Below are 26,722 nucleotides of genomic sequence, written 5' to 3'. Positions count from 1 at the left end.
TTGTGTTTTATCCCCATTTTTCCTTTTTTTTCCTATCATTCTTGCTCTATTTTCTCTCTCCTAATTCTCTTTTCTCTAGTGGGCACTTTTGTTGGGGCTATAGGGGTCTTCTGTACATTCTTGTTTTGTTCTTTCTGTGTCGTGTATTATCTTGTATTTTATGCTGTTCGGTCAGCACCTCTACAATGGCTGGCACAACATGGTAGGGAGTGAGCCACATAATCAGACACCCTGAGAGGAGACTCCATCCATGAATAGGACAATAACATTGAAGACCCAACTACAACAGGAGAACCCAGGTATCTCAAGTAGGGAGCCTCCCTAGAACACCCAGTCCAGAAGACCTGACAGAATGCACCACTGGGTCCCACAAAATATCTGCTACATAAGACCAACCCAAAAAATCTGTGTGGCATGGCAGTTTGATCTAATACATAGAAACAAATGCAAAGGAAGAGCAAAAATTGGGAGACAAAGAATCAACCCCAAATGAAAGAAAAGGAGGGATCACCAGAAAAGGAACTAAATGAAATGGAGGGAAGTAATTTGTCAGAGAAAGAATTCAGAATAATGGTTTTAAGGATGCTCCAACAGCTGAATGAGAAGTATGAGCAACTCAATGAGAATTATAAGGAGCTGAATAAGAAATACACCAACATGAATAAGAATCAAGAGGAAATAAAGAATGGCATAGCTGCAATAAAGAACACTATGGAAAGTTTCAACAGTAGACTAGAAGAAGCTGAGAACTGAATCAGTGAGCTAGAAAACAAGGTAGAAAAAAATACCCATGCAGAGCAGCAACTGGAAAAAAAAAAAAAAGCAGGAGGAGAGTTTAAGGGAGCTTTGGGATAACATGAAATGAAACAACATCCACATAATAGGAGTGCTAGAAGGCGAGGAAGCTGAGCAAAGAATAGAAAACCTGTTTGAAGAAATAATGACAGAAAATGTCCCTGACTTGGGGAAGAAAAAAGTCACACAAGTACAGGAAGCAAGAAGGTCCCAATCAAGATGAATCCAAAAAGACCTACACCAAGATACATCATAATTAAATTGGCAAACATAAAAGACAAAGAAAGAATCTTAAAGGCTCCAAGAGAGAGACAGAAAGTCACCTACAAGGGATCTCACATTAGACTATCAACTGATTTCTCAACAGAAACACATCAGGAGAGGTCAATGGGGGGAAAAGGGGACATATGTAATACTTTCAACAATAAAGATAAAAAATAAAAATGTAAAAGATATTCATAGGGAAATTTTATGGTCAGGATTTTATTTTAAGAGAATGGACTGAATAAAAAATAAATTTTATATGTACAGAAAAAAAAAGAAATGTTTACTAGAGGCTACTGTAGGCCAGACATTGGGATAATATTGGGATGCTAGTACACAATCTATGACTTTACGAGGCCAAGGATGTTGGATTTTTATGGCTTGAGAACAACATGTATAGATTATTAAATATTTATTTTCTTTGGTCCCTTGGGTGTTCTAAGATTTGTTTCTTTCCAGAAAGCAATTGGGAGCACGGGAGACTCTTTGACTAAGTAGCAAGGGGCAGGAATTGCATTCTGGTTCCATTTTGTCCTCCAATTTGTATTCAGACTCAGGCAAGAGTTAAAGAGTTTGATGATAGATAAGCACAGAGAAAAACAGTGCAGCCCAGTGCATCTTTGCTTAGGCTAATTTCTCTTCTCCCTTTCTCCTCTCCAGTCCTGCTTTCCTGCCTCTGACGCAGGGAGCTAAGGGTCTGAATGAAACCTGCTGGAGGTTCCAATTAAATTTTTGTGGACAAAGGGCAAGCTTGGCTTCCTCAGATAACAGCTGGCAATAAATCCATCACCACATCCACGTTCAGAGAACAGTCCCTGCTGAACTGCTAACAGCTGCCAATATCTCGTTGAGTACCTCACATAAGATGGGCTCTATGGTAAGAAATTTCTCTGGACAATTTTAATCCTTCCTTGTATTTGTGTCTCTCAAAAGAGAATTTTTATTCTAAAGTGAAGTGTACTACTAATTAGTTAGCAAATGCCTGGTTTGGTTTTGTTTGTTGGTATTTTTGGGTTTAATCTTAGAGTACATATTTTGAGCCATAGTACGTCTTTTAGTGTTCTTTTGCTTTCCTTTTAGCCTCTTTATTTCCTTCCTTACAAATTCTAACTAAATTTGTATTTAAAAATGCCTTGTTTATACAGGATCTTAAGTGATTGCATGCATTTTCTGGTTGATTCTTAACGGGATTTGGTTCAGTGGAGACCGCTTGGTTGCTTAGAGCTGTGGTGTGGATAATGCTCTTCTTCCAGCCCTGATCTTAGAACAGAACAGAGTAACTCAGTACTTGGGATACTTCCAACACTGGAGGCTGACTATTGAATCCCAGTGATAAACATTTAACGTTATTTACTTTTTGTATTATGAAAATAATAAATAATAAAACATTTAGAAATTACAGAAAAAAATAAAAAGAAGATAATTTAAGCATCAATTATAATAGCTGACATTTGGGTATGTATCTTTCTAGTCTTTTAAAAATGTGCAAATCAATTTCTTATATAACTGAAGTCAAACTATAAATACAGTTTAGTATCCATTTTAAAACTTAACATCATATTAAGAGTATTTTCTAAGTCATTGAAATTGTTTGAAAACATTATTTTAAGATCTGTTTCTATATGTCCATTAAAATGTTTCATTTATATTATATAAATAATTCAGCAATTTGTCACTTTAAACCTAAATTTTGGACTGCACTTCTGATCATTTCCTTAGGATACATTCTTAGAAGTAGAGTTATCAAATAAAAGGATATCCAATCATTAGAGCCTGATGCATTTCATGGCAGTAATCTATTTTAAAATTTATATGATTGGTATTGTTTATACCATAACAGAAGCCATATAAAAGAAAAGAAAATAATTCCCAGAAACTGTTATCACCTGAAAACTGTACAGCCCACTGCATCTTTGCTTAGGGTAACCTCTCTCTCTCTCTCTCCTGTTACTTAACAAAATAATAGTTTAACAAAATGCTGTTACTTAATGCTCACTAATGATGACATGAAATCCTAAATAGAAAACTAATCATGAATGTTAATATTTTATTTACACGGAGTTACACATCATTCTGAGCAGGGATGTATAGCTTAAACTAAAGGATAAGAGTACTTCTAGTACCACAGAGCAAAGGAAGGTGGTGGGGTACATGCCTACAAGTTAAAAAGTTTGGATTTCATTCTAGTTCGACAACCAATTGTGTGACCTGAGACAAACCTCCCAGCTTCAAGTCTCAGATTTCTCACCTGTGAGAGGAAAGTGTTGGTCTAGGTCAGTGTTTCTCAGTCGGCAGCATGAGTCACACTTGTGGCCCATGAGACATTTTTGTGAGATACGTAGAGACAGACCATAATTTGGTTTTGGCATGGCACATAAGGTTATTTTTTAAAACAAGCATTTCAGTTTGTTATTTTAAGTGGATTTGGAGGAAAAGATTGCGTAAGTAATAGTGTAAGTAGTCCTTAGGTATGATGTGATCATGGAAGTGATAGGCAGGTGTCTGACACGTAGGAAACAGCGAGGTGATTTCAAGAATCCTCATCCTATGCTGGGTAGAATTCCAGTATGAAAAACTGGTAAGCAGTGCTTGGCAGGCCCTCTGGGAACCAAGCGGGGTATTAAGCTGTCTAAGTTGTGGACAGAGCTCTGATCAGGTGGCTCAGTTGGTTGGAGCGTCCTCCTATACACCAAAAGGATAAGATGGCAGGTGGCAGGTTCTATTCCCAGTCAGGGCACATACCTGGGTTGCGAGTTCGATTCCCCGTTGGGGCATGTACGGGAAGCAACCGATCTATGCCGATCTCTCCCAAATCAATGTTTCTCTATCTCTCTCTCCCTTCCTCCCTCTAAACATCAATAAACATATCTTTGAGTGAGGATTTAAAAAAAAAAAAAAGTGAATAGAGACAGGCATGGAAAAGTTTCCAAATTCCTGCAACTCTGTCCTTTTTATTTACTAGTGAGTATCACTGGTCTGGGCAGACTTCCCCCTCTACTGTGAAGGCTGCTGAAGAGCTGCAGGTGTAACAGGACCTTCCTAAGAAGCCGGAGGAGAAGACCCTCAGCCCCGTCCTCACCATGCTCAGGGCTGTCTTGGATGCCCCTCAGCACTGGCTGCAGGAGGAGAGAGAGTCCCGGAAGCTGGTGCTGGTGGTTGTGTTTGTGGCTCTGCTCCTGGACAACACGCTGCTTACTGTGGTCGGTACGTCTGGGGTCTTGGTGTCGGGGGACTTTGCTCTGGGCCCAGCAGTACCCACCCCTCTAGCTTTCAGCAGTGAATGGACTTGAGAATGTTTCCTTTCACGCTTGAAAGGGCCCAGAGGTTTCTGGGAACTGGAGGAGACAGCAGGAAATGGAGTCTGAAGCTTGCCAACCATTGCTGAAAGCTCCAGGGGTTCAAAGATAAGGAGATTCAGAGAGTTATCTGACCAAAAAAGATTGACTGGAGCCCGAACTGGCATTACTTCCTCCCCATGCCATCTTCCCAGGGTGCTAATGACTCCAAGTGGCCTCTGGGACAATGAGCCCCTTCTCACTGGTGCCTTCCCAGCTTCTGCTCCACCAAAATAGCACACTTTACATGGATATCCAGCTTCGTATCAAAACCCATCTTTCTGGTAGTTCATTCCTTCAGAGTCTTGCTTTTTTTAGTTGGTAGTTATTCATCTTTACGTTTGGCTATGCCAGTGTCTAAACGAGTGCTAACGTGTTGCCCCTCTTGGGTAAAATATCTGCTTTGAAACAAGAATCTTTCTGAGACAAATCATTAACCCAATATAGTCAGTTCTCGATATGTGGTAGTTCTGCTCTCTAAAGTTGCTGCAAAGACTGAATTTAGCCAACACTGAATCATTGCTCATAGGGGAACTATACACACACACATCCCATATAGATTATAATCTTAAATCCTAAAAACACCCATCCTGGTAGTCTGTGTTTTGTTGTTTTTTTTTAAAAAAAAAACACACACAACAATACATTTTTATTGATTTTGGAGAGAGATGAAGGGAGAGGGGGAGAGAGAGAAGTAGAAATATCAATGAGAGAGAACATTAATCAACTGCCTCCTGCACGGCCCCTACTGGGGATCGAGCCTGAGATCCGGGCATGTGCCCTGACCAGAATCGAACCAGTGGCCTCCTGGTGCATGGGTCAACGCTCAACCACTGAGCCACACCTGCTGAGCAATTCTATTTTTTTTTTAACTTTTTAAATGTTTTAGGTACAGTTGACATTTAATATTATATTATTTCCAAGTGATTGGACATTTATATAATTTACGAAGTGACCCCTCTCTAAGTTTAGTCACCTGGCATTATACATAGTTATTACAATATTATTGATTATATTCCCCATGCTATATTTTACATCCCCAGGACTATTCTGTAACTACCAGTTTGTACTTCTTAATCCCTTCACGTTTTTTCACCCAGCCCCCCAAGCTCCCTCCCACGGGCCAACCATCAGTTTGTTCTCTGTATCTGTAAGTCTGTTTCCTATTTTCTTTACAAAAGAGAAAACAAGGCCTGGATTGTTAGGTGCCTTGTCTGAGGACACCTCACTCACAGGGGCAAGAGTTGGGGTTGAAGCCCTGTCCACCTGCCCCTGAGCCAGGGCTTCTTGCCCTGCACTGGCCCGCTCCTCCTGCCTCCATGCTCTGCCACCTCTGCATGAGAGCTGGAGGAAAAAGGCAGGGCCCGCCTAGTCCAGCCTCAGCTGGGAAAGTCAGCATCTGGTGACGCAAAATTTTCCCCGCTCTCTGCACGCATGTCCGAGAAATCTCATGACAGCTCTGCGAGGATTGACTTTGTGGTCACAAATAAATTGTAGCCAGTAGGTGAATTAGCCAATATGGAATCTATGAATGATGAGGACCAACTGTATGATGGTTGAGATCCAGGTACTTTAGCTAATAGTATAATGTGGGTTGAGATCCAGGTACTTTAGCTAATGTTATAATGTGGGTGGACACAATCTGTTATTGGGAGTCAAATCATGTCACTTAGACACCTGCCTTGAGCATGAAACTGAACCTCATAGCAATGACCCTGGACCCACTAATGGTAAAAAGGCAATGTGTCCTTAGCCCTCACCACTTGTCCTTCTTGACTTTCAGTGCCCATTGTGCCCACCTTCCTGTATGCCAGAGAATTCAAAGAAGTCAACACGTCTCTGCACCTGGGCACCGCCACAACTTCCCGGCACGCCCTCACTTCTCCGGCCTTTTCCACTATCTTTTCCTTCTTTGATAACAACACCTTGGCTGTTGAAGAAAGTGTGCCCAGTGCCACAGCCTGGACAAATGCCACTTCTGGCACCATCGCCCCTCCAGTCACAGGGGCCATCTCATCCCAGAAAAACAACTGCCTGCAGCACTCAGAGTTCTTGGAGGAAGAGAACATCCGAGTCGGGCTTCTGTTTGCTTCAAAGGCTGTGATGCAGCTTCTGGTCAACCCATTCGTGGGGCCTCTCACCAACAGGTATCTCCGGGGTGCTCGGGGGCTAAGGAATAAGAGAATGGGCTAAGGCATCCTAAAGGCGGTTAGAAGGGAGAAAGAAGGAAACTCTCTTGTCTGCACCCCAGGAGAGTCAGCTGTTAGAAAAACTGGTTACCCCAATGGTTGGTGTTGATGAAATGCCATGGGCTTCTGATTTTCTTAGTGATGTAATGACTAGAGTACCAAGAAGGGAACCATGGAGAGAAGTATGCCATTGATGTTTATTTTAGAGTCCTAGAACTTGGCTCCTATAAGACAGGGATGGGAATGGAACAGGCCTATTGTAAGCTAGAGAACTAGCTTCTTAGCAAGTTGTGCTTGGGATTACCTGATTTTTCAAAGGGGTATACACTCTGACTAGGCTATCCTTTCTGGAAAAGAAAATTTTGGCCCTGGTCTATGGGAAATTTTTCATGTTTGTTTATTTGCTTATGTGCATTCACATGTCATATCCAGTCTCTACACCTGCACTCAAATAAATGAATTTCTCTTCCCAATTACATGGAAATATATAGTCCAAGTATATGGATGCCTACTGGAACTGTATCTTTTTATTTTTAATTCCCTTTTAGGATTGGATATCACATTCCCATGTTTGCTGGCTTTGTTATCATGTTTCTCTCCACAGTTAGTAAGTAATTTGCTTCCTCGTTTCTTCCCTTCACTGATTACCTTTGATTTTATCACATGCACTGCAGTGAAGACAGCAGGGTCAAGCTAGCTAAGTAGCCTCTGATACTGATTTAAATGCTTTGCACCTTCTGGTATGGAGAATAGAGCAATAATGGCAACTCAGTCTGGTTGGAATTTGTATATTCTGCTATAGAAGTTACTTCACTTTCTTTAGCTGGGGAAAACTGTGAAGGCTGTTTTACTGTGTATGTTATAGTGTGTGTGTAATCCCTTGGGTGAGTTCAGAACAAACCTTGCGTCTTTGGGAAGAGGTCATATTATTTTGATATGCAAAGGTAAATGACTACTAACGAAGAATCTAAATTGGAAGAGAGCAATTGGAAAAGTCCCCAAAGTCTGCCGCCTTCAAATAAGAACATTAAAGGTCAGGAAATGTTCTAACTCAGGAAAGTCAATTTGCTAAAGAAACAAGAGAAAGACAAATAGTTCATCCAGTAACCAATAAATGTTCCTAATAAAATATAGATGGAATAAGAGCAGTAAGTGAAAAAAAAATGTCTGGAAATTGACCCTGAGAATTAAAATAAGCAGGAATGAATGAAGTGGGGTTCATGCGGGGAAGGCAGCCTATGGACCCACTGCTGACTCTCTGACCGAACCACAGGTGTTCTTATTCCTCCGGTTTTTCTTACCACCTTTCTGTTACTTTCCCGCCTTTTCATTGCTTCTCCTCAGTTGTTCTTCCCTCCCAGCACCGGGCTTGACTCCTATCTTAACAGGAGTTTGTCTCATTCAGGGGGAAGGCTGCAAAGTGCAGGAGCTGGATGAAGCTCTGTCTTAAGTTTATTTAAGACAATTCTAGCTGAATCAAAGAAAATGAGGATATTTGAGTTAGACATGTTTATTGAACTTCTAGGGGCTCAGCCTACACTAACCAGTACATTAAACATGAATGATTTACTCTGTTTCATCAAATGAGACATAATTCATTCCACAAAAGTTGATGGCAAAAGTCACTGATGGTTTCTAGTTCCCCAGGACGTTATGATGTTCTTACTGAACAGAAAGAGTTTGTCCACCCAGTGTGAGAGAGCCAAACCCTAAACACTGAGAACTGCAGGGGAGAAATATTGGCTATTTTATTATGAAGGGCGCACCACCCAGGAGGACAGGAAGCTAATGCTCAAAGGCCCAAACTTTCTGATGGCATGTAGGGTACAGTTATATCGGGCAAAGTCACAAGACACCATGGGTTAGGGGGCTCAGGGTCATGCTAGGAGCTGATTGGTCGGAGATGAGGTAAGAGTAATAAAAAAATTTTTTTGTAAAGAATATAGGAAGAACCGACCTTGAACAGATTGGAAATCAGAAGGCCTGGGAGAGGGCCCTGGAGGCCAGGGAAGGAGAGACCAAGTGTGTGCATGTTTGTAGACAGTGCGATCATGTCGGGAAGGAGTAAGGAGTTTATAAGACATCAAACAAGGGAAGACAACTGTAATGAATGGGCAAAGGGATTTCAGTTCTGCTGATGCAGACACTCTGGGAAGGAGTTTTCTGTCTTTCGGGGGCTTTGCCCTGAAACTGGAGTGAGACATGTCTGCAATTACCAGCCTTACCACCAACACCCTATAATTTAGTTTTTGATAACATATTTCTATTTGGTTCTCAGTTTTGTGTGTGTTAGTCTCTAATAGACTGAGTCTCTTCAAGGGCCTGAACTGAATGTATCTTTAGTTCACATCTGCTAAGAGCTTAGTTAGCACAGCTGTATACTCAGTGTTGCAGTATAAGGTAAGGGAACAGATCTGATTGATTAGAAAGATATTACTTTAACATCTACCCATCGCTTGTGGCCCTTCAAGTACACATAGCTTTTTATTCCATCCTTCAGATGACCCAGTGGGGCCCCAAAGTGGCAAAAGTCAGATCCAGGTGTTGCATATGGATGATCCAGAAGTAGGGCCTAAGGACAAGTTCCCAGCCCTGGGCATTGGACTTGGTAGACAACCGTGATTCCAGGGGACAGAATGTTGGATGTTGGGCTTTGGAAATGTGGAAACCCAGCTTCCATCTAACATGTGGTGAATCGATTTATGCTTTTGTGGTGTCTCAGTCTCATGCCAATTAAAATGCGATCCTGATCAAGGGTGAGAGGTTAGAAAGACAACTCCAAGAACAGGGAGCAGAAAGCATGCTTTATTAAAACAAATGCATAATGGCTCATCTTCGTAATATCACGGGCAGGTTTTCTGGTGGCCAGGGGACAAAGGCGGTTTGCTAACTAGAGTATTCTTGCTGTGCTCTTTGTCCAGTGTTTGCTTTTGCTGGTACCTACACCCTGCTCTTTGTGGCTCGAGCCCTTCAAGGCATTGGATCTTCATTTTCATCTGTTGCAGGTAACACTGACATCTCATACACATGCATGCGCACACCACCTTGTTTATCAGCGTAAGATGATTTATATGAAAAAAATTAAAGAAAATATCCTAGAAGGCAGAAATTATGATTCAAAAACAAGGTAATTATAGTGTTGCCAGCAGTGCCCATTAATTCCTCAGGCTGACATAACTCCCTTTGGTAATGTTAGATGCAGCTAGTTCAGGTCAAAGCAAGCCCGAGGTAAAACCATGAAGTAGGCCAGGCTTTTACTTAATGCCACTCTGTGGCCTTTTCTCTGTTCCCTCTTACCACTTAATAGGGACAGTAATGTTCATACCACCAGTGATGCCAGCACAGTTTGCCAAGTGTTATCAAATACAATATTCATGTAATCCTTTGCCACTTTACACATGAGGGAAGGGACGTGAGAGCCCAGCCCACGCTCTTGTCCAGGCCCTTGGCACTGTCCTCTTTTTCCTTGGGCACCCCCGTTGAGTAGAGCAGTGCTCTGTGTTCAAATGCGTTCCCTTCCTTGGTCTAGTCCAGTGATGGCCAGAACCTTTTGAGCTCGGCGTGTCAGCATTTTGAAAAACCCTAGCTTAACTCTGGTGCTGTGTCACATATAGAAATTGTTTGATATTTGCAACCATAGTAAAACAAAGATTTATATTTTTGATATTTATTTTATATATTTAAATGCCATTTAACAAAGAAAAATCAACCAAAAAAAATGAGTTCGCGTGTCACCTCTGACACACGTGTCATAGGTTCGCCATCACTGGACTCTAGTCCATATCTATTCATTCAGGGAAATGTGCTAGGAAATCATAGCATGATATGAAATGCAGTGTCATGGGACAATGGTAGTCTGTGTTCCCTTCTCAGAGACTTGCACTTCCCACAATATTGTGAACAGAGGGAATGAGCAATGTGGGAGTTTGGGGGAGCAGCGGGGAAATATTTGTAAATACTATGGATTAAGTGTTGCAAAACCCCTCAAGCTGAAACCCAAGCTAAGATGATCCTTGAAGATATATCAGGGTGAAGGCCATGGACGCTGTGAGAAGGCAGACAGAAAACTCCTGCATATTCACTCCATCTGTCGCCTCCTTCAGGTCTTGGGATGCTGGCAAGTGTCTACACTGATGACTATGAGAGAGGCCGTGCCATGGGAATCGCCTTGGGGGGCCTGGCTTTGGGAGTGCTGGGTAAGTGGCATCTGGCCCCAGATCTAGGTTCACAAGGGTGGAGACTGCAGACTCTCTGAAGATGGCTCCAGGAGGCAGGCGATCCTACGGTCATGGAAGACAATATTTTCCTTCTTTTTCTGTCCAATCATGTTTTGAGTCCTTCTGAAAGTTAGCCCTGGAAAGGTGAAATCCCTTTCCCCTTAAGAAGCTGAATAGCTCTTCAGGGCCTGGGAATGGTTCAGAAACCTAGTCTAGTCAAGGGAGTGAATCTCCCCATGTCAGCAGCCACTGCCTCACCTCTGCTTCCACACATGGCCAGCTTTCAACATGAGAACATGCTCTTTGTCAGATTTTGTACTAAATGCATTACAGACGTAACCTCCTTCAATTCTCACCACCGTGCTCTGAAGGAGGAATGATTGCCACAATGTAGAGTTGAGAATAGGAACGTTTAGATAACCATCCAAGGTCATACAGCCAGGGAATGCCGGAGCCAGGATACAGATGCAGATTTTCCAGGCTTGACTCCCAAGCTGCAAGCCATAAGGCTGTCCTTTCTTTGAAGTTCATCCCTGTTAAGGTTTAATTGACCAGTCCAACAAACCACACACTTTTACTGAGCACTTACTACATGCCAACCACAATGCCAATGCTAGCCCAGAGGGGCTCTAGGTAAGAAACCTCAGACACGGTTCCAGCCCTGTAGGAGCTTACAAGCTAATTAGGGAGAAAACACTAAAAGTCTCTTCCCTGGCTCACACCCATCCTCTACCACCACAGGGAAGAGATGGAACAAAAGCCCTGCTCTTGGTTAGTACCCACCGACCCAAACACCCAAGCTGAAGCTGCTGCATCCCGTCTCCTTTCTTTCCTCTCACTCCCAAATGAATACGCCCACTGTATTCTCTACAGCCACTTCCTCAGTCAGCTCCTCATCATGTCTCAGTTGGAATGAGGCACCAGCCTCCTGCCTGACCTCTTACACAGTCTCCTTCCTCCAAGGTGCTCCAGAAAAAGCTCCCAAGCCCAGAGCTGGCGCTATTTCTCCCCTTCTAAAAAGCACTGATGTTTCTCCCTGGCTTTCAGGGCCTAGTAGATGCTTTATCTGGATATACAGGGCCCTTAACTATTGGGCTTCAACCTTCCCAACTCTACTCTTCCTCTCCCAAATGCTCATATTCTAGTAGAACTGACTCTCTTCTATTTCTTTTCCAACCACACTCCCTTTTCTGACACTTCTGTGCTCTTCACACACGATTCTTCCCCACCAGTATTTATGCGCCTGACAAAGCCCATGTGGCTTCCTGAACTCACTACACTGCGCTCTCACAGCACTTTGTAGCTGCAGCCTTTACTGTTGAACTTTAGTTTTTACCACGTTCTAATTATATGGGTGCCCTTTCGCCTCCGCACCCACCTCCCTTCTGTTCACCACCATGCTCATTTTCTCCACTAAAATGTAAAGACCTTGGAACCAGGTCTTCTTCATCTCTGAATCCCCAGATCTCGTGCGAAGCTCAGCCGCTAGTAGGCCTTCGGTACACACTCACTGGGGCCATGTGGGCAAGTCACGCTGGCTGGGAACTGGCCCTCACCTCTGCAGTCTCCCTGCTTTGCCTTTCCAGTGGGAGCTCCCTTCGGAAGTGTGATGTATGAGTTTGTTGGGAAGTCTGCACCCTTCCTCATCCTGGCCTTCCTGGCACTGCTGGATGGAGGTGAGTCACCATAAGAGGCCTGGGCAGGTGATAGCCCCGGTCAGGTTGGGAACGCATTGTGCTGTGGTGTCAGTTTTGACGTGTTTGAATGGATTGGGGACTAGGAAAGAAGGGAGAAATTTAGGGAGTTAGATCAATATGTGACAGAGTGAGAGCAATGTGGCTGTGATTGGAGCATCCAACAAATCAGTGGGTAAACTGAACTGTCTCTTTCCCTCTTTCCTTCTTAGCACTCCAGTTTTGTATTTTACAGCCTTCCAAATTCTCTCCGGAGGTAAGTAGACACCAAGCTCTATTGCCAAGAGATTTATAGGATGACTGAGGTGGTGACCCAGGCGTCCCTAGACCATCCCTGTCAAATTACAAGAAGAAAGATGAAGGGAAATGGAGTCAGGGGAAGTGAGAATTGTACTTTGATTCCCAAATAGGGTTGTAATTAAGGTAGTGTGGGAGATGGTGTTGGAGTCTGGCTTGATATTGGACAAAGGTTGAGGGAGGGCCTTATGAACAATCAAAGAAACTTTTTGAAGTACACACACACTCACACACACACACATGCACGCACATACACACGCACATACATATATACAGCCATGCATCACATAACAATTGTTTGGTCAACAACAGACTGCACATACCATGATGGTCTCTTAAGATTATAACAGAGCCAAAAAATTCCTATTGCTTAACAACCTTGTAGCTGTTCAGACAGTATAGCCATGGTAATGTTATAGCACCATGTATCACTCGTATTTGTGATGTAAACAAACCTAATGGGCCCTAGCCGGTTTGGTTGAGTAGATAGAGCATGGCCTGCGGACCAAAGGGTCCTGGGTTTGATTCCAGTCAAGGGCACGTACCTTGGTTGCAGACCTGGGCCCTGGTCAGGTCTCGTGCAGGAGGCAACCAATCAATGTGTTTCTCTCACATTGATGTTTCTCTCTGTCTTTCCCTCTCTCTTCCATTCTTCCACTCCAAGCCAAAGATGGCTCTGGGAAATCCATATCAAACCAGGAAGAAGGGAAGAGAAGAAAAGAATGCAAAATATCCCTAAAAATCAATGGAAAAATATCCTTAGGTGACAATGAACAAAAACAAAAACAAAAACAAAAATCCTACTGGGCTGCCAGCTGTATAAAAGTATAGCACATAAAATTATGTGCAGTACATTAGGATAATGATAATAAACAATTATGTTACTGGTTTATGTACTTACTATATTATACTATTCATCATTATTTTATAGTGTGCTCTTTCTACTTATAAAAAAGGGGATTGGTGTACACCATTAGTGGCCTCATATGTCTCATGCTTACTGTGTCTCATGTTTGCATAATTTTCTCTTGTGCTTGATTTAATTTCATGTTGTTTTGTATAGTAATATGCACTGCAAGCATGTCAAACTCAAAGGCTAACATGGGCCAAATAAACAAGGTTTAAGTTCATGTGGGCCGCAAAAAAACAAAAGTTTCAATTTTCATAGAAATGTAGGTTTATTTCGATAGAGACATGCTGAATACAAAAAGATGAAATAAAAGAGTAATCATTAACATAAAATAATAGAACATTTTAATAAAAATTAATATTTTTTTCTTGAACATTAACTTACCAGACACTGAATAACTGTACAAATTAATAAGCATAATGCAAATAAACCTTTTTTTCTTGTTCTCTAAAACACACCAAACAAGTCAGTACAAGACTAATGACATGGCAATCAGCTGCTAAAATATTCACTGGAAAGATATGGTGCACCTGCGCTAAGGGAAATGAATGCTACACGATTATAGTAATCAGTCATTAGCAAACATTATAGTTCATTATTAATAATTATGAGAACAGGATATTGTAAAAATTAAGTTACAAAACTTTTATTAAAATGTTTCTTACATACCATTATATTGGCTGGGCCACAAAAATATTTGTTGTGGGCGGCATGCGGCCCACAGGCCACAAGTTTCACATGCTTGCTATACATGCTTGTAGACGAGAAGCTACACTGGCTATACCACATACCCTAGGTGTGCAGTAGGCTATACCATCTAGGTGTGTGTAAGTGCACTCCGTGATGTTCGCACAAATACAGAATTGCCTATTCACATTTCTTAAGCTGTATCCCTGTTGTTAAGCAGTATGTGACTATATATATAAATCTCCATCCTATATAATAAAACCCTAATATGCAAATCGACCAAAAGGCAGAACAACCGGTTGCTATGACACGCACCGACCACCAGGGGGCAGATGCTCAATGCAGGAGCTTCCCCCTGATGGTCAGTGCGCTCCCACAGGGGAGCGCTGCTCAGCCAGAAGCCGGGCTCATGGCTGGTGAGTGCTGCAGCAGTGGCGGGAGCCTCTCCCACCTCTGCAGCAGCGCTAAGGACCCCTTGGGGGATGGCCGACTGCCAGCTTAGGCCCACTCCCCACACTGCTGGCTTAGGCCCATGGGGAGCAGGCCTAAGCCAACAGTCAGACATCCCTCAAGGGGTCCCAGACTGCAAGAGGATGCAGGCCAGGCTGAGGAACCCCCTTCCCCCCGCCCCTCAAGTACATGAATGTCATGCACCAGGCCTCTAGTATATAGATATAGATATAGATATAGATATAGATATAGATATAGATATAGATATAGATATAGATATAGATAGACATAGATATATAGATATATATATGCATATATATATATAACTACATATATTCATGCACTAAGTTTATATATACATATATAGTCATGAGTTTAATATAGATATTTAATACACAAGTTGTGGCAAAAGAACCAGGAAGGAGACAATGACTTTGGGATCTGCACATTCATGGTTATAACATCCCAGAGCTAGAGAAGACCTTAGAGGCCATCCAGGCAACCTCTCCCCCAAGAGCATCCTTACAGACTGTCATTCTGTCACAGTTAAGTATCGGAGTTGGTATTTGTCTGATTCCAAGCCAAAGATGGCGCTGGGAAATCCATATCAAACCAGGAAGAAGGGAAGAGAAGAAAAGAATGCAAAAATTATGGGAAAATTTGTTCTAAATACCCTGAATTTGTTGCCAAGTCAGGCCAAAGTGTGGGTAACCTGGGAACCCACTACTTGTGATTGGCATCTAAAGTTGGGGCAGCCTTGAGGGGCTGAGCCCTGACCCTGTGGGGTCTGTGCTAACTCCAGGTCAGTACATTCTCAGATTCTGTGGAAATAGGAGAAATTTATATACCAACCAAATGGAGTTTTATTGTCCATGTTCTCAGAGTGCCAAGGGGACTCCGCTCCTTACACTTCTCAAAGACCCTTATATCCTGGTGGCTTCAGGTAAGTTGACAGTATTCCCCCTTGGGTTGGGAGAGCCTGGGCTTCAGGGCCATGTGGCTCACAGAACTGTCCTCCCCAGGCTCCCTCTGCTTTGCCAACATGGGAGTGGCCATGCTGGAGCCCACACTGCCCATCTGGATGATGCAGACCATGTGTTCCCCTGAGTGGCAGCTGGGTAAGTGGCCTTGGTCCCCAACTCAGGCTTGAACAGAAGTGTGTGCCACGGCTCTTTCTCAGGTATTAGAGAAGCATCACTAGGTCCAGGTCTTCAGGGTCATGTGCTTCCTTCAGAGAATGACCTGCCCATTCACACCTGTAAATCAAGCCTGATTGGGTGGGTAGTGCCTCCAAGAAGTGGCCCAAGAAGGACAGGGTGGGAGGGGCTGACAGGGCTGTAGAGCAGCTACTTCCTGTGTGGTAGAACCATTTATGATTTCTAGTCAGAGGACCTAGATTTTCATTTCTATTGGTTGGCTATGCAAACTGCGCAAGTCACAGAAACTTTCTGAGCATCATTTTTCTCATCTCTAAAATAGGCATCAGAATACTATCTAGTTCAAGGGTAATTTGAGGAATAAATGGCAGTTGTGCACCGTAGAACATTAATATGCACCCCCACTACCATCCATATTTTCTCGCTTCAACTCTCCTTTGCCCGCATTACTTTTTTTTGCTACCTTTTCACCTCTGAAAAGGAACTTATGGAAATGTTGTTCTGTAGCCCTCACCTAGGGAAGGTGCTGGGCTCTGTACCCCAGTGGAGAGCGCTGGGCCCAGGAGAGAAGTCTGCAGCCTCCTCTGCTCCATGGAGAGATGTCCTTGTGACTCATCTGAGGAGGGTCTGGCCCTTTCCAGGAAGCCTGAGGACAGGGACAGAGAAGTCTACGTGCAAATCGCTCAGTCACTGCAGGGAGGAGAGGCATATGGGGCCAGAGGGGAAGCCGATAAGGACCTGATATGGCTCAGCCTGCAATAAAAAGCACTAAATCTAATTTTTTAGGGGACGATTCTAAGCAAGGCTTCCAGCCCCAAATTGAATTTTTCTGGGCTGCAGCTGCCTCTGACCATGACAATTAATTGAGTTAGTCAGTGCTTGGTGCCAACCAGCATCCCTGACCTGAGGTTCTGGCTGTGCAGGTGGGAACCACAGCTCAAAATAACCCTTCTCCAGCCTTCCGTACTCAAAAGAGAGAATATTAAAAGCAAACCAGCATCTGTCAGTGACCGGTGAATTGTTGACTTTGGGCTTAATTGTAATCGGCACAGTAGTTTCCATTAGGCAGCACTGTTGCCTCTCTGTGGGAGAGGCAGAGTGGCAGGTGAGACCCCAGGAAGTGCACAGGGTGGGTTCCGGGTCCCCCTTGCAGGCCAGGCTGTCACAGTGTCAGAGCTCAAGGAGGCTTTGTCTCCCCCACCCTTGACAGCCTTCCTCAGGGCTGTCTTTATCAAACTGCCCGGAAAGCTTGTTGAAACTCAGATATGGAAGCCCCACCCAGCAATTCAGTGAAACAAGTTTGCATGCCTAGCCAGTTTCCGGGTGATGCTGACAGGGCCTCGGTGACCACACTGAAAAATATGGCTCTAAATGCAGATCACCTCTCAGTGCTGGGAGGAAAGGAGACGAGGCTTCGGGAGGGATTGTCGTCCGTGACTGAGCACTCTAATGTCCCACGTGCCTGCTGCTCTCACCGAGGGAGCGGGAGAAATACTCCGGCTTTGGAGACAGGCTGCCTGGGTTTGAATCCTGGTAGCCACTTACTGGTTGTGACCTTGGAGAAGTTTCCTAACCTCTTGTGAATTCCACTCTTTTTATTTATAAAAATGGAGCAGCTTTTCCTTCAGAGAATGAGTTGTTTTCAGGATTAAATGAATCTATGAATTCTAAAAGGAATCGCACCATGTATGGAATATAGGATATACTCAGTGAATCAAAATCATTACTGTTTTCATAATTGTTTTTGTTTAAAGCACTTTGATAATCACAACTGTGTATAATCCCCACCCCTTGAAGATGTGCAATGAAAAATCTATGTGTGTCTGTGGACATACAGTCTGGAATACCTGTTTTGTACAAGAAGTCACTGAAATGCGAGCCATTTCCAGGCCCTAAATAAAGAACAAGCCACTCTGATTGAGGAAAATATCATTCAGAAAGTTTCACACCATTTAAAATGACAGTAAGAGGATGATCTAGGAGGCTTCCTAGGGGAACTTGATTCCAGACAATCAGGTAAACAGTTGAGTAGTTATAACTTCTAATTTTTTTTAAGCAATTAAACATAAACAAGTGGGTACAGTTTGAAACAGATTGCCATGCTGCACAGGTTGACTAGACAAATCCAGTGAAGTATACTTCACTTCCACCCGCAGAAGAGAATATTAAAAGCAAACAAGCCATCCGCCCATATGTGGTGAATTGTTGACTTTGGGTTTAATAGTCATCGTCATGACAGCTTCTATTAGGCAGCACGTTTCCTCTCGGTACAGAGAGGCCGAGAGGCTGGCAAGGCCCACGGAAACTCACACAGCTGATTGCAGGTAGCCCCTTGTGCCAGAGCCATCTGGCTGCCACATTGGAGGTGTGGGTGGTAGAAACACCTGGAGTTGGAGTGAGAAGGCCTGGGTCCAAGTCCTGACGCTATTTCTCAACAGATGATACTAAGCAAGGCCAGTGCTCAGAGGGTACTTAACCTGTGCCAGGAGCTACGCAAAATGGTTGCTAGGCATCGTGTCATCTAAGCCTCTCAGCCAGCCTATCTAATAGGAATTAATATTATCCCAATAATTCAGAGGTTTCTTATTCTGTTCCAATTTCCCATTGCCCTCCCAAACCCTGTGCCTTATGGAACACTCTGTCGTGGGCAAGGTCCCAGTACCCTCAGCCTCTTCTCCATACACATCCCACATCTCCTTGCCCTAACTGGGACCTGGATGTTTCCTGAGAACGTTGTTTCATGCAGCCCTTTGGTGCAAGCTCATGTTCCTCCTTTGCTGCTTCTGAATCATCTCTCCCAACTCCTTTGAAGATCATGTCGTTAAGTTATACCACCCGCCCCTCTTCACTTCAATCATCCACCAACCCCTCACTTACCCCTTCTCATTCACTGGGCTCGTTTTCTTTTTTATCTCTACTCCTGTCGCTGTTTCTGGTGACTTCAGTAACCAGGTGGATAATCTCTGATATTTAATTTTACTCTTTTGAAATGATCTTTTTCTCCTCTCCAATCAACCTCAACCAAACCTTCGTGTAATCTTGACATTGACAACATCATTAATTGTATCACCTCTGAAATCTCCATTCTAAGCAGTCCAGTTATCCCCTTCCATATTCCCTGCTTAGGTACTCTAATACCCATGGCTGTAGGAACCATGCATAAACCAGTTAGTGGAACGTATCTGTGTTGAGGATCTTTCTGCAGAACTCTAGACTTGTGTGCCCAACTGCCTTATGTCTCCAGTTGGACATCTTATAGTCTTTCAAGCCTTTCATGGTCCCTCCAAGCTCTTTCTTCATCTCCAGTCTCTAGCCACCCAATTCATTAGGGCAAAAACGTAGGTCATCCTTGATGTTTCTCTTTCCCCCACTCCTATGCCTGTCCCCAATCCAACAGAAAATTCCACTGACTCCACCTGCAAAATACCTTCACTTCTCTGTATAGTGACTTCTTTTTAAAAAAATCATTATTGTTGAAAATATTACAGATGTACCCCCAATTATCTCCCCATTGCCCCCCTTCACACAATACCCGCTGCCCCAGGCCTTCACCCCTCTATTGTCTGTGTCCATGGTTAATGCACTTATGCATATGAACTCTTTGGTTAATCTCTTTCTGCTCCCCTCCCCCTCCCCTCTGTGATTCATCAATCTGTTCCAATTTCCATGCCTCTGGTTCTATTTTATTCATTAGTTTATTTTGTTCATTGGGTCCCTTGTTTGTTTATTTTTATATTCAATTATTGACAGATATGTATTTATTGCCATTTTATTGTTCATATTTTTATTTCTTCTTCTTTTTCTTCTTCTTCTTCAAGACCCTTTAACATTTCATGTAATACTTGTTTGGTGGTGATGAGTTCCTTTAGCTTTTTCTTATGTGAGAAGATCTTTATCTGATTTCAATTCTAAATGATAGCTTTGCTGGATAAAGAATGTTGGTTATAGGTCCTTGCTTTTCATCACTGCATATTTCTTGCCACTCCCTTTTGGCCTGCAGAGTATCAGTTGAGAAATCAGCTGACAGTGGTATGGGCCCTTTCTTGTAGGTAACTAACTGCTTCTCTCTTGCTGCTCTTAGGGTTCTTTCTTTGTCTTTAACTTTTGGCACTTTAATTATGATGTGTCTTGGTGTGGGCTTCTTTGGGTTCATCTTGTTCAGAACTCTGAGCTTCCTGGGCTTGCATGTCTATTTCTTTCACCAGTTAAGGGAAGTTTTCTGTCATTATCATTTCGTTTTCAATTTCTTCTTCTTCTTCCAGCACCTCCATGATGCAAATGTTGGTATGCTTGAAGTTGTCCCAGAGGCTCCTTACACTATATTCATACTTTTGCTCTTCTAATTGGGTGTTTTTTTGCTTCCTCATATTCTAAATTGCTGATTTGATTCTTGACATTCTCTACTATTGATTCTCTGTAAATTATTCTTCATTTCATTTAGTGTATCCTTCATTTATGACTGGCCCTTTTTTATGTGGTTGATGTTCTCACTAAATTTCTTAAAGTTCTCATTAAGTTTTGTGAACATCCTTATAACCATTGTTTTGAACTCTGTATCTGGTAGTTTGCTTGCTTCCATTTCATTTAGTTCTTTTTCTGGTGATTTCTTCTGTTCTTTCATTTGCAATATGTTTGTGTTTTTGTCTGTTGTTTTGCCTCCACATTTTGGCTGTTTTCCTGTGTTTGTTTCTATTTAATAGGTAGATCTTCTATGTCTCTTTGAATTGGTAGAGTAGCCTTGTGTAGTAGATGTCCTATAGGACTAGTGACTAAGCCTGTCCATCACCTGAGCTGGGCACTCTAGGTGTACCCCTGTGTGGGCTGTGTGCACTGTCCTGTTGAGCCTTGATTATAAGGCAGGAATTTCACTTCCTAGGAAATATTTATGTCTTTCTCTAAAGCTCATGTTCTTATACTGATAACCAAGGGTATTTGATACATGAGAAGGCTCATTAGGGCTGGTACATTAAATGTATTAAAATCCTGCTCCTGAGGAATGCAGAGGTGTGGGACCCTATGTCATCTGCTCTAGGTTTGCACAAGGATCTCCCACCCACAAATCAAACTGGTTTGCAATCCTTGAAGGAAATCTGGAGACTTCACTGTATTACAGAAAATAAGGTGTTTTAGAGTAAGTGGGGCATGTCCTGAAATGCTGACCTGTGTCTTTCTACAGGTCTAGCTTTCCTGCCTGCCAGCGTCTCCTATCTCATTGGCACCAACCTCTTTGGTGTGTTGGCCAACAAGATGGGTCGGTACGTAGATGGGGTATCTGGGAAGAACAAGAGAAATGTAAGGTAGGACAGACTTTTGAGGATGTTCCTGCACATGAGATGATGAACAACTTCCCTGAGGTTGAAAGTTTAGTACAAGTACACACAGACAAAAAAATGCCCACTGTGAGCATGGGGCTGATTAGGTGGTGAGAGCCGTAAGGAGAAAGGAAGGTCCTGAGCTGGTTGCTGTAGAAGAGGCAGTGAATATTTGAGGGGCAATCTTTACTTTCCAGATGTTTATTGTCCAATTGAAAAGATAAAATAACCCCACAGAGAACAGGTATGAAAAAAAGCAGTTCTCTGGGTCAGTGTTTCCAAACTGTGTTCCATGAAGCCCACAGAGGCCACTAAGGGTTGAGGACTAAGAGGTATCAGTCTGGATCCTATTCCTCCATAATAGTGAGAATAGCTTTAATTTTATCTTTGTAGTGCAGTATAAAGATTTTTAAAATAACTTTTAAAAACAGAGAAATCAGAGAATGAAAGAAGTTTGGTTGTGTTTTTTTTTGGGGGGGGGGTGGTATGTGGTTTCTGAGATGGATCGTGAAGACCAAATGAAATATGAATACAGGAGTGGCTGTCTGAATTGGGAAACAGCAAGAATCAAGTTACTTCCAAGGGCCAGTGCCTTCTCAGTCAACTGGTTCCCCTTCTACAGGAAGGGAGAATGTTACCATTACGTCCTCTGCTTCTATATGGAAAAAAAAGCATGCATAGAGATGGGGGAAAGAGATGGGGGAAGGAAAGGACAGAAAAAGGGCTCACCTGGATACAATCTGGTCATGTACAGATGCATTCATCTTCTGACATCCTACTGGGTTCTGGAATTAGGAGTGGTAGGACTAGCCAGTGCGGTGGTGATGAGGTGGCAGGTGGAAGGGATCTCTCCTTTTGGCATCATTTAATGACAGCTCTTTTTTCCCAGATGGCTTTGCTCCCTGATTGGCATGGTGGTAGTAGGTACCAGCTTGCTTTGTGTAAGTATAATAAGGTCTAGTTGGGACAGACAGAGAAAGAAAGAGAGAGACACCAAGAAATTTAAACACCACTTTCCTTTAAAATGAGCAGAGGGTGGACTTGGCAAGGACTGTCAGAAAGGCCATTTCTGCCTAAGTAGGAATTTAGCACCGAAAGAGATGCCACCAGGCATCCCATTAAAGATAGGTAAGGAAGTAGAGGGAGAGGGCAGTGGGAGGGTTGGAGACGGAAGTCTGAGGCTCTGTGTATGGGCATATGAAGCAATACATGTTGGTATCTATTTCTGGGGCCAGTAAGATGGTGTATTTTATGGCTTCATTTATTCATCCCATCTTGACAGAACCCCATAAGCCACTAGGTGAGCCATTATCTGTACCTCAGCCTCCAGGACTAGAATATTAGATAGAAAAGGAAAGAAAGAAGGGCTTTTCCATTTTCAAGAGTCCCTTCAAGCTCTCTAAGCTGTTATTGTCTCCTCTTCACAATGGAGACCATAAGCACACTTACAGGGTTGCCAAGGCAATCCACATAGACCATAGCAGTGTCTGGCATATAGTGAGCCCCAGTGAATCTTAGCCAATATTATTAATAAAATATAAATACCCCTTGAGGAATCTTTCCCAAAGTTATTATCAGCCATTAATATCAAAACGATACATTAAACCCTCTGAGGGGTGAGTGTGTTGAAATAGCAAGTTTGGGTGACAGGTACCCAGGGAGGAAGGTAATGAACCAGCAGAAGAGGAAAGGAAGGCTTCCATGGATGTCAGGGAGGGTGAGAGAATGAGCTTCACAGGCTTGTTTGTATCTCCTCTCTTTCTTGCTCCAGTGGCTACCAAGTTAAGGCTTGGATGATGTTGCTAACAGAAATGAGAGGAACTCCATTCAGTGAAGAATGAGGATAGAAGTGTGTGCTTGGGTGGAGGGGGCAGAGAGCAGGGAGGAAGAATCCATGCAACATCCATGCAACAGAAAAGGACCATTGTTATGAGATAAAGCAGTTGAATCTGAGGTTCACCATGGATCTTGCCCCTTGTTAGCTCTGTAACTTTGGACAGATCAAACAGTCTAGTGTTCATATCTTTAAAATGGAGGTAAAGAGTCGTCTTCATAGGAAGTGTGAGAATCCAAACAGGTGGCATACGTGGCAGAGCACGTGAGTGCATATCATGGGAAAACGCTTTGTTGCGCTGCCTGCACGTGACCCAGCTGGACTCCTGACGAACTCTTCCTCTTTTCCTACCGCAGGTTCCTCTGGCTCGTAATATTTTTGGCCTCATTGGTCCCAATGCAGGGCTTGGCTTTGCCATAGGTAAGAAGTGCCCTTAAAGCAGTGGTTCTCAACCTGTGGGTCGCGACCCCTTTGGCTGTCGAACGACCCTTTCACAGGGGTCGCCTAAGAACATCCTGCATATCAGATATTTACATTACGATTCATAACACTAGCAACATTACAGTTATGAGGTAGCAACGAAAATAATTTTATGGTTGGGTCACAACATGAGGAACTGTATTTAAAGGGCCAGAAGGTTGAGAACCACTGTCTTAAAGGAAATAAGAAGAATCTAAATGTTGGCTTTGGGTCACACCAGAGGAGGTCTATGGACAGGTAGAGGGATGAGGAGGGCAGCTGGCAGGGGTATGGAGAGATGGGCTCATATTCCTACCTGGAATGGGTGTCATGTTGAGTAGGGGGACAGCAGGCTAAGGAAGTGGACTAAAGGGAGGAGGGGAAGGGAAGATGCACAGACAGGGAGGGGCCTGGGGGTATTGCTGGCAGAATGTATTCTGTTTGCTCTGGCCACAGGCATGGTGGATTCCTCTATGATGCCCATCATGGGACACCTGGTGGACCTGCGCCACACCTCCGTGTATGGGAGTGTCTATGCCATCGCTGATGTGGCCTTTTGCATGGGCTTTGCTATAGGTAAGTTGGTGAGGGGAGAGGGGAGCACCCAGGACCTGGTGCCCCGTCTCCCTTTCCCACTGTTTACCGGGGAAGTGGAGCTGGGAGACTGATCCTCCCAGGGTTCTGGAGACATTTGACCCTGGGGCATCCTCTGGGTCACCTGCTGATCCTCACCTGGTATCTTCAATAAACACTGGTGACTTTGACTTATCTCTCACAGGCCCATCCACTGGGGGTGCCATTGTGCATGCTATCGGTTTCCCCTGGCTCATGGTCATCATCGGAGTCATCAACATCATCTATGCTCCTCTCTGCTGCTACCTGAGGAGGCCCCCAGCCAGAGAGGAGAAGCTTGTAAGGGGCTCTGACAACTGCTAAAAACAATCTTGTTTCTTTCCATGTCTCTCTCATTCCTTTTCACTCTGTGCTCTTACTTCCTCCTGGTTTAATCGTTCCTCTGCTTTGCCAAGTGTTCTGATCTCCTTTTCATCTTTATCTTTCCTTTGTGGACTTCCTTATTTTCCCTTCCCTACATAACCACTTCCTCTCTTACACCAGGCAGGTAAGCAGGGTCCTACGTAAACAAGGAAAATGGGAAGGTTGCAAAGAGTTGGGAGCAGGGACCATCAAAGGCATTTTATAGTTGATGTAGTTACTAGCAAAACATGAATTACCACATTATCTCCCTAAAATGGATAGAATTTCACTGGGTTCATTCATTTATTCATTTGTGTCTACCATGATCCTTACCAGGTCATCTCAAACTGTCAAAACCTTAGGGGAGAGAACCACCACATATGATTTTCGTTGATAAGATACTTTCCTCTTATTGAAGTATGAGCACCCTGAGGGCACGGGTGGGTTAGGGATGGATGTGGTGTCTGCTCAAAGGAGCAATAGAAGAAAGGTCTGATTGGGCGGGGGCCTGCACTAGCTGTAGCCTGCACTACCGTCCTATTAGGATTCAATTACAAGGTAACAAATGTTTACCTTGACTAGGGTTGCTACAGCTAGGTGCCTTGGGAGGCCTGGCATGTACATGAAGCAGAAAGAGGGTCCTATGCTTGTTCCTTGAGTCTTTCCTGAGCAATCCTAGACTTGGATGAACTAGCTGGGATGGGAATGAGGAGACTGAGTAAAGATGTTCAGTGATTTCTCTTCCTGCCTCTTGCTGCAGGCAATTCTGAGCCAGGAATGCCCAATGGAGACCCGGATGCATGCAGTCCAGAAGTCCGTGAGGGCATTTCCACTGGGGGAGGACAGCGATGAGGAGCCTGGCAGTGAGGAGTAGCAGCAGAAGGTGGTCCCTGAGCCTGTCACATGTGGGTCTCTGAGGCTCAGACCTCAATGATCACCTCTTTCCTTGGAACTAGATCACCGTGGACCGCTCAGTAGGCTTCATTTCCCTCTCCCCTGGTGTCTCTCGACCTCCCTCCCCTGGATGCAGCCCAGGTTCTCTCCTCACCCGTGCAACCCACAGCTCTCCCTCTCACTTCGATGCCTCAGGTGGCCCATCTTTTTTGGGAGGACAGAGGGATGCTTTCTGCTAGGCTTCTGGGAGGCTGATTAAACCTGCACGATGACCGGTTCTGCAAGGTGTGACTCATTTCCTGGAGGCAGCAAAGAGCACAGGGTGCCCCTGAAACCAGTGGGGTGACTGGCAAACCCATTTCATCTGCTGTCTGGTTTTCTTTGGCACGGGGCTCCGTGCTCTGTCCCTCCCCCAGTTTTTCCGGCTAAGTTGAGAAAGCTTCCTCAACGTGGTACTGCTGCAAAGTTGCCAACCTGGGAAATCTTTGGCCGGATTTGTAGTGTTTTCCCTGTGGCAGAGCCTACAGCTGCTAATGTGCCTTTTTCCTCAGTGAATGGAGGACTCTTTTTTTCATTACCACATGGAAGGGAAAGAGCCTGTGTCTCTTACGCTTGAGTTACTGGGCATTCTCGCTGTTCCCTCTGTGGACTTCCACCTTCCCTAAACCTCTTAGACTCTGAGAAATAAAAATAGGAGGACAGAAAACTACCTACTGTTCCCAAGATTTCATGGGAATAAGTACAGAGCAGCTGCCCTAAAACCCTTCCAATGGTGGATTTCCTAATTCTTTCCTGAGGATCCTCATGAGGCATTGTTCACACTTGTTGATGAATGTGTTATTGCGTCATTCCGACATGGTAACCTGGATGCTCTTTTATAGCAAAGAAAACCTGTGGGCAAATACATTTGGTACTGTAAACATTTTGACTTTTTGCTACTTTTTAAAAAACAATTATTGAGCAATGGGGTTTCAAGGACACGTATGTAATACCTTAATCAATAAAGAAAAAAAAGAGATGGGAGACATGACACTCGCTCTTAAGTAGCTTCCCATTTTTTTGGTCAAACGGGTTATGCACAGTGTAACAATGGGCAATACTGTAAGTTAGTGTCCACTCTCTTCATGTACAAGAGACAGGGATGCTCATGGTCTGGGTGGGGAATAATAGCGAGATGGAGGCAGAGGCAGCAATGGGAAGACCCACAGGTGCAGGCTGCAGGGTGCCTGGGTATCAGCCTGGGGTGTTCAGGC

At 43.7% G+C, this 26,722-nt stretch overlaps 1 protein-coding gene across 2 annotated transcripts; it reads left to right on the top strand.

Annotated features, from left to right (window-relative positions):
- The first annotated feature begins 1,739 nt into the window (after nucleotides 1–1,739).
- On the top strand, nucleotides 1,740–26,485 carry SLC18A1 (solute carrier family 18 member A1). 2 transcript variants are annotated; one of them, XM_036314085.1, is made up of 16 exons: nucleotides 1,740–1,936; nucleotides 4,022–4,263; nucleotides 6,178–6,541; nucleotides 7,132–7,190; nucleotides 9,505–9,588; nucleotides 10,687–10,779; nucleotides 12,387–12,476; nucleotides 12,707–12,750; nucleotides 15,721–15,781; nucleotides 15,861–15,956; nucleotides 21,172–21,250; nucleotides 22,197–22,248; nucleotides 23,498–23,561; nucleotides 24,057–24,176; nucleotides 24,379–24,512; nucleotides 25,336–25,449. In XM_036314085.1, the coding sequence occupies exons 2-16, from the start codon at nucleotides 4,140–4,142 to the stop codon at nucleotides 25,447–25,449; spliced, it is 1,578 nt and encodes a 525-aa protein (XP_036169978.1). In that variant the 5' UTR covers nucleotides 1,740–1,936; nucleotides 4,022–4,139. The 2 variants fall into 2 exon arrangements, with proteins under 2 accessions (XP_036169978.1, XP_036169977.1); XM_036314084.1 differs by lacking the exon at nucleotides 1,740–1,936 and having other exon boundaries at nucleotides 4,140–4,263; nucleotides 25,336–26,485.
- The last annotated feature ends 237 nt before the right edge of the window (nucleotides 26,486–26,722 follow it).

This window comes from Myotis myotis, unplaced genomic scaffold (genome assembly GCF_014108235.1).
Source record: "Myotis myotis isolate mMyoMyo1 unplaced genomic scaffold, mMyoMyo1.p scaffold_m19_p_6, whole genome shotgun sequence".
Classification (NCBI taxonomy): domain Eukaryota; kingdom Metazoa; phylum Chordata; class Mammalia; order Chiroptera; family Vespertilionidae; genus Myotis; species Myotis myotis.
Note: the sequence above shows the minus strand (reverse complement) of the source record. Positions and strands in the feature narration are given on the sequence as shown.